At 39.4% G+C, this 8,904-nt stretch overlaps 1 protein-coding gene across 1 annotated transcript; it reads right to left on the minus strand.

Annotated features, from left to right (window-relative positions):
- Positions 1-1,014: 1,014 nt before the first annotated feature.
- Positions 1,015-4,165, minus strand: LOC131695574 (thioester-containing protein 1 allele R1-like; the record flags this gene model as incomplete). Its single annotated transcript, XM_058984111.1, has 5 exons — positions 1,015-1,150; positions 1,220-1,376; positions 2,012-3,579; positions 3,636-3,934; positions 3,996-4,165. Coding segments are annotated over 5 exons (2,253 nt in total), but the record flags the coding sequence as incomplete, so codon positions are not given.
- Between the last annotated feature and the right edge of the window lie 4,739 nt (positions 4,166-8,904).

Raw genomic sequence — 8,904 nt, forward strand, 5'->3', positions numbered from 1 at the left:
AGTCGAACAAAAAATAGGCCGTACCTAATGTGGATGTACAAATCCCGTCTTACATCTGTTACACGATTAATCTGATACTACAGATCATTATACTTTGTTTATACCAGCCGATACTGTGATACGTAAAACGTTTTCCTTGTTTGCCCCTAGGCTCGAATACTTCAGGTTTCCCACGGTAGTGTAACAACACTCTATAAACTCGCAAGCTTTACCAAGCAACTATGAAATCTTCAGTAGAAAATCATATAAGCTTGAAATAAGCCACCGACATCCACACAATACAACGCAACAACCTGTGTAAATCAAATCAATCTCACTCGCAATGTCGCTTGTAAGACGAAAACAAACCAAAGATCACACGCCAGTGAATACACGCCAGTGAAACCACGCCAGTGAATACACCACAGCGACTCTGGGGCGCGCGCTGTGGCGAATTTATCTGAGCGCGCCACAGAGAATTTCAAGAGCTCTTCTCCACACTCTAGCTCGTTCCTGTGTTGGGTGTATGAAAATTTACCTCTGCCATCAACGTGCGCTTACACATATCAAATACGGTGGTGTATATGAACGAAAGAGAAGCGCTCTCGTTTTGCTTGCCAGAGTGTGGGGAGTAATTTCAATTTCTCTTTACTGCACAGAGGATAGGGACATCACTGGTTATGAGCATATTTCCTTAGGGGGTGCGTTTTACCCCATTTTCCCCTACTTCGTTCCATTGTTCTCTACTATCAGAAAGTAATCAGCTAAAGGTAAATATTATAGAAAAAACGGAGAGGAGCGAGAAATCAGACAACCCACCTAAAAATCTCTTTTAATTTTATTATGAATAATTTATGAATCGTTTGGACACCAGTTTTTCTTTAGTTCGGCATTACACGCCATTTAATATAAAATCAAGCGTGTCTCTGCAAGAGCCACTAAACAAGGATACGACGAACCTGAAAATTAGTGTGTGAAGAGGGATGAAAAATTGGTGAAAACTTTTTCGGAAAGAGTTGTGCATCTGAATAACAATTGAGCTTGGTCATGTTTTTATTTCTTCTAACACGTTACTTGATTTCTTTTTCACGTAGAAGAAGTAAGAGCAGGATTCAAGGTTCCGACTCTGGATTGACGATTTTTCCGTTGAAATATTCGATAGCCTCTCGAGCTAGAAATAAAATAAATTAATTTATCTAGTGGAAGTAGTGAATATCGTGAATGTTTGAGGTACACTTACTGGGATCATAATAATCGTAAACTTTTATCCAGCCAGATATTTGCCCCAGAACGATGGCCTTCCGCAAACCAAAAATGTCAACGCAGATTGATTTTTCTATCGGTAGCGAGTCGAAGTACAAAACAAGCATTGTGTCTTCCCGTTTGGTTTCAACTTTCTGTAATTGAAGTTCATAATTAATTATTGCTAGGTTAGGTTGTCAACGAGTTCGTTTATCTTAAATAGTCCACAAAAACAAACAATATTTTCTCGTGAACTATTCCACGAAACTCGGAGTATTATTTATTCACTCTCTCAATCAACGAGAACTAGTTCGTTAGTTCGAGTTTCCTAATATATTAGTAACTATTCAATATCCGTGTTCATGCAATAGTTCAATAATTTTCATTTATTCGTGAACTAGTTCGTGATCTCTAGCATAATAGTCATGATTGACCATTCGTTTTCGTGGAATAGTTCACAAAATAGAAAAATATCAATCATGTGACTGATTCATGATTCCTAGTATATTAGTCAAATCTCATCGATCGTGCTCGTGAAATTGTTCACAAAATCATGAAATCTTACTCATGAAAACGTGAACTGGTTCCACCGTAAATAATTCACAAAATCATAAAATGAATGTATTCGTGAACTGGTTCATGATTTCTAATATAATATTCACGGTTGACAATTCATGCTCGTGAAATAGTTCACAAAATCATAAATTATTGATGAATTCAAGAACTGGTTCATGACTCCTAGCACATGATTTACGACCTATCTAGAATGCTCACTAGTTCGAGAACTTACCCGTACTTCTTTGACGGTCTTAAGCTGTTTCCGCGTTTTGTCAGCGACCACATATCCGCTAGGAAACAGTATCTCCATCAGTACCATATTCGTCACCTCGAACTGATTTTTCGGCTTGAATCGGGAACAAACTTTCAGTTCGATAGTATCAGCGGAACCACCCTTTCTGACCGTGTTGATTATTTCGAATCGAGGTTCACTGTCCGCTGCAACCACATTGTACTGATATGCTATCTGAAACACTCCAGTTCCGGTTCCTGTGATCGCCACGTTGACATTTCGCACACTCGAGGGTAAAGTCAGATATTGACTTCTCAATGAGGATTCGGCGTCTACTTGAACGATTTGCCGTTGATCATCGTCATAGGAAATAGTTATTTCGTAATTATTTCGAGAGCTAGACAACTTCTGGGAGTATTCGGAGAGTGCTTGAAGTCCCAGAAACGTGTTTTGAGTATTATCGAAACCGCCTTTGTCGTATCGTTGCGAAACTAACCACTCCATGATGGGTTTGGCATCTACGTACATCCCGCGATTTATGTAGGTTAGCAGAGCATAAGCAGCTGTCTCGATACTAGTGGTTCCACTATCCCACCAGCGTTTTGTCAAATCGGCATCAACTTTCGAGTGCTCCAGAAGTTTATCGAGTGGAATATTTCTCTGTGGATGCATGGCTAACTGAAGAACATACGACGCTAATGCCAGTTCATAGGGTTTACTTAATTTTGGAACTTGATCACTTATAAACGAGGCTCCTTTATCGACAACAGATTTGTAACGTTGCGCGAGATTCTTATGTTCCAAAAAAGCAATCAGCGTGTAAGCTGTCAGCGCTACGTTACCGCTCAAGCCACCTTGAATGGTACGATGATGAACTTTACCGTGTTCGACGAATTTTCCATCAGATTCCTGCTGTTTCTTCAACCATTCGTATGCACTATTCACGACGTCGGTGTCGACTGTAATATGTTTCTCTGCAATACGAAGCGTTTTCGCGACAAACGCTGTTAAAAATACACTGCCCCGTCCGTCTGATTTGCCAAACACACTGAACGACCCATCCGGTAGTTTGTAATTCAGTTGATTCTGGTAGCCTTTCTGTAGATAGTCTATAGCTTTTTTCTTGATAGCATCGTTGAGAGTCCCCGTATTGCTCATGTATTCTAAGGCTATGACACTCGGTACAAGATTCAGCATATTTTGCTCACCACAACCGGTTGGGAGACGGATCAAGTTCCCTAAATTTGTCAGTGCTGCTCCCAGTAGGATACCTTCCACCGAAAAAGTGATGTTCTCCGAGCCGGATGTTGCCACTCGAGGAATTATGAGTTTCAGATCGTTGAAACTCTGTGTCGAGCTTTCGACTTCGATGAATCTTGGTATGTTTCGGTAGTACTGCAGCCCACCTGGAGTTACTCGAAGAGTTTGTTGAATGGCATCTTTGGCTGTAGTAGCCTCCGCTGTTACGTATATCAGTAAGTTACCGGTTGTCGTCGGTTTGAGTAGGAATTTTACCTTCCGAACACTGTTGGCGGGGATGGAAATATTCTGGGATTGTTCCAAGGCACCTATGTGTATGAATATTCAATTGAAAGATATGTATGCGAACTGTTTGACAACTTACTACTAGACTCATTCTGCTCGTTGTAGAACTGGAATTGCTCCCGTTGGTTGAATAAAGTAACCTTACTCTCCTGAGATTGATTGAAATAGTTATATACGAAAATTTCCACCTCAGCCACCTCAGTTTTCATAATGGCATATGCCAGATTCATGGTGATGAAGAATTGTTTCAAAACGTTCAGTGATAACGGACGATCGATGATACCAAGGCCGTGATCGGGGCTGATCGAAAATGCACTAATTTGCCAATTGGTGATACTGTCAGGGACGACGCCAGTCACTGTTAAGGTTCCGTTGATGCTTTAGAAGTGAAAATTATGCTAGCAAATTGACTTGTCGAATTCATTAGCTATATGCTTACTCTGTGCTAGCCATATCCATCCAGAGCCAGGTTTCGGGAAAATCTCGGCGAATGTGCGGAGTGCTGATTTCCGATTCATCGTCACCAAAACGCACAGCAGGAGAAGCTGCGTAATTTTCCATTACTATGGGGTCCATCTGCGCATTAGATATAACAGTAAATCCAGCATTCTGTAAAAAAGACGAAGAATTATTATAACCGACTAGATGGGTACGCCACGCGAAGTTACGCAAAGGAACAGAATTATCACGTAATCTTACATGCTTCTGGGATGTGTCGACATCAAAATCAAAAGCGTCGATTTCTATAAACTATATCAAAGCGAATTATATCTTCAATCGGTCCTGATTCGGCAAAACACCCAGATGATTTAGAATTCCATTAGTAAACATGAAATACGTAAATTACAAACTCTGTAAAATGTTCCAAAAATAGTGCGATAGTTCGAGCATGACTAGCTCCAATGCTCGATTCCAATAGAACTACAAGATCTCTTATAATCCTGACGCTTGGTCGGGCATCATCCGATTTAAGATATTTAATCAGTAGGAGTTTTTTTTCGTGTAAATTCTAGCGTGACGAACACTCTAATCGGTGAATATTAGTTGGTAGCAATTGGTGATCTACGCATAGGTTTATATGCGTCAATTTGCGCTCCATTCTCAATATATTTTTCTTAGGAAAATTTTTGCCACTGCGACCACGATACGGGTTATCTTTTGGGGCACCCTGGTTGCTCTATATGTTTACTGAAAATCAGTGAAACAAAAATTGCAAAGCCAAACTCTGTACCCCGTCAGGGTAACAATTTAGCACTGGTTGGAAATATACCTATTAGTACGTACTCTCTCCGTAGAGTGTATTGTTTATGTAACATAATACTCACCGCTGTTCCTTATGATCATTCACTTTTTCTCGTAAATTTTGTTTGTTTTAGCTTTTGTGAACGATTCTGTTGGTCTAGATAGGTGTAGAAAATTTTGTTTCATATTTATGTATAAATAACATAGGGCTTAGATAGACCACCGCTCTCCTACTGCTGCAATAAGTGTACTGGTTATGCTACACATAGCGATGACAGCTAGGCGGCGGTACGGTTTTTTTTGGTGTTGGTGTTTGTTTTTTCGTGAAGTGCGGAAAGCTGTTATCATGAAAAGACAGAAAATGACGAACCACGGCGTATAGCAGACGTTCGTAAAGAGTAAATTTTTCGGGACAGTTTCCCGCCACTAAACCGAGTTAAGTACGCGCATGCGACGGCCAGTAATCCCGTCGAAAAGTGTCAGTCGTCGTTCGGGTACTCGAGTGTTGTGGTATAGAGTCGCCGAGACGGGAAGCTAAACGTAAAGGAGCTACTCGCTTCCCCGGCTAAACACAAAGGACCCAGCGATACCACACCGCCCTCACTGTGGAGGATCAGCCGAACGAGCATAGCATAGCCACAGTTAATCGCAAAGGAGGGCGAAGTAGGTAGGACAACGGATCCACCTGAGGTAGTTTACTGCGGTATCTACCTAGGCCATTCACGGGGAGTGAGTGGGCCCGGCTATCAGTCGCCCTGTCGCTAGGGAGGTTCCAACAAAAGAGCAAAGCTCACCTCCCTAGCTAATTGCCAAGGACCGCAGCCGGATCAGTTGACAGAAACGACCAAGGAGAACACGGCCGTTGTGTTCCCGGCCGGTCGGAAGACACCGCTCGCCTTCCCGCCATCGTCAGAAGCAGCTGATCAGCTTCAACGACCGAGTGCAGCAAAGATGAGATTAGGAGTGAAATAAACACGGTAAATTTAGTTTATTCGTTTGTTTACTTTTTGTGTTGTTACGAAAATCCGAAATTCTGAGGAGGCATCTAGGCCGCCCTGAAAAGAAGGATTCGCCGGGCAAACAAGAACACGAGTAGTGGACTTACCGCTACTTACAACTCTTAGCAAATCCTGTTTTGCTGGAAATAATTGTTGTTTGCAGAATTGACAAATGGAATCATGAATATAGCCAATTTTTTCAGGTGATCCTAGGCGATTAGTAATCAGCGAGATTCGTGTCCTTCCCTTGAAAAAATTATACCATTATTTCATTGCAGTTAAATGCACATTGTTCGCTATAACATTTCTAACATATTTTGTTCCGTGAGAGTGAAGTATCCGGCATTTATCACGTCTCCGGGTACAGTTTGTAGTGCTTGATTTATAGTTTCGTTTATCACGGCATGAACTTTGAACATGTAGGAGAAGTGAAATACAAATAGATTGCAAATCTTATCACGTGCATCAGCTGAGTTGGTACCAAGAAACATAGAAACCAAGTTGCCGAGAGAGCCTCTATTTTCTGTTTGTCAGCTTGCCCGTTGGTTGGAAAGCGGTCGATGTACACTGCCCTTGTATGCAAAAGTGACGTAAACGCCATCGAGCGTATTGTTCAGGAAATCCATTTTTATCTTGCATGGTGCGGGTAAAACCATGCTTTCGCATTTTGTTTTTCGCGTTTCAACAGGCCAATTTTTTTATTGGAAGTGCTTACACTAGAAGATGCGGATTTTTGTAGTGAACTTAAAAATACGAAAAAATGAAATTTGACCAAAGTGGCGTTTACGTCACTTTTGCATAAAAGGGCAGTACATGTCGACTTCAAGCAGCTTCCAGAGCAGGAGTGTTACAAGGTATCGGGAAGGGGACAGATGGAAGACATTTTCATGCACATGAAACTGTCAAAGTTAGCTAACAAATATATAGTCAGACGAGCGTATTGTCCAGTCTGTGCGCCTGTGACATGAAAGACGACATTTTCAATAACACCAGGACTGTCAAGCACGAAATTTTCATGAACGTGAACATTATTGTGATATTTTTTGTTGTGACATTTACAGAAAATGTTTACGAAAGTTACATACACTCTTGTAGTAACTATTTTTTGTGAATAAATATTGTGGGATTCTTTGGCAAAAACCGTGACTAGCGCAGAACAAACTTCTTGGGTTGATAACGAATCTCGTTTATAGCAAGAATTGCCATAAATATCTTTCGTAGTGATGAACATTTACACAAAAAATCGATTTTGCCAGATCGATCTCTTTAATGTAAATAAATGACTTTGTCGAACATCGATCCTAAAAGATGTGATGAAAAAAATATACGAAAATTTTGTTCGAAGAACGAAATGAAATCATGCGATTGACGAAAAATTCGTGCTACATGCATACATTTAGTAAAATAACGAAACATTTCGTTTTATTCACGAAAAGTAGTTCCGTCTACAACGATAAATTTCGTGCAATGTACACGAAGTCTGTAAAATTACTAATATTTTCGTTCATCAAGCCGTCATGTTTTCGGGCGTAAAATGAACGAACCCAACTATTTACAATACACAAAAATGCTCATCTCCGTGGATGAACGTCACCTGCACAAATCGTAAATGGAGTTGCAGAATTGAGCATATCCATTGCCATATCGTCACCGTTGTGCTATCTTATGACAAACGCCATTTTGGGGAAAACTAAGTTAGATATGCCACATCACTTGTCTAAAAAATCTCTACGAAGTGGCGTTTTCAGAATTTTGGCATTCTGCTTGGTTACTGAGATATAGCAAGAAACGCGCTCAGATTTTTTTTATTTTTTGCTTCAAATGTCTGTTTCTGGGGATTGGCTCAAGTTATCTTGATGTATAAGATGTTTTATGCGCAAAACTATCCGAGAAAAGTTTTAAACTGGAAGTAAAGAAACACTGTAAGCAAAAATAACATTTTTTTCTAGATTCCCTGACTCATTTCCTTCAAAATGAATCTAACAGATTGTTTATTGATCAAATGAAGCCAAAGATATGAATAAAATTTCATAATTGGTGATTTTTTTCCATGCAAAATTTTCCATGAACGATTATGACACGCCATACTTTGTCACCAATACACACCTATAACACGTATGAGTGCGACTTTTGTTTACATTTATAGTAAATACTCGCAACATAGTCAACCGATCTTCGTAATATTTGAGAGATTAATATAGAATAGATAGAAGCATCAATTGTATTCTTTGAATTGATTATACCATTTATAAGTCTCACGCTATTCAATCTCAAACTTTAAAAATCGTTTTTCTCGGAATGTGCTAAATGGCGCTTGTCATAAGATAGCACAACAACGACGATATCAGATCTTGCCACGATTTTCAATGGCGTGGACCCGCTCATCTCCACACACCTGGTCACGTCCTTACAAGCGTTTTTATTTCATAATAGTCCTATCGTCTACTTAAGGAAAACGCTCGGAACCGAAACAGTTTTCGTAGATGACGGAGATTGTGAACTGGAGACGATGACTACTAAATTTTTCACGGATTGTGAAAATTACTTGCGTCTGTCAATAGCGAAAATGTGTATATGTGGCACCTATACGATATATTGTGAAAAAACACATGACTGGAATACAATATGATGGATAAAATGAATAAAGCGCATAAAATGAAAAAGTACATTGAAATAAAGAGTATGCTATAGTATGAAAAATACTGAAGGTAAATAAACAGAGGTTATCTAAATAATTAAAGCAATTGTGACAATGTAATAAAATGAGAAAGAAATAATTGAGTGTATATTTTGAATATTATTAGCATATTGGGCATCATCGATAATATACAAGAATGTACATTAATCAATCCACTTTCACAAAATTAAATTTAAATTGCGCATCTTCTACCCTACATATTTAATATGATTGGATTAAAGTTCCAGATTTGGAGATATGAGTTGATGTATGCTATCAGGTATGGAATTCCAGCATAAGACATACTTATGTTTGCAAAGCAACCAAAAATAAATCAAATTGAATATCTACTGTTTTTGGTCACGTTGTCCACTTTGAGCGGTTTCTAAAATACTTGAAAAAGTTTACGATGATATAAACTTTAACAAATT

This window comes from Topomyia yanbarensis, unplaced genomic scaffold (assembly GCF_030247195.1).
Source record: "Topomyia yanbarensis strain Yona2022 unplaced genomic scaffold, ASM3024719v1 HiC_scaffold_45, whole genome shotgun sequence".
Classification (NCBI taxonomy): Eukaryota; Metazoa; Arthropoda; class Insecta; order Diptera; family Culicidae; genus Topomyia; species Topomyia yanbarensis.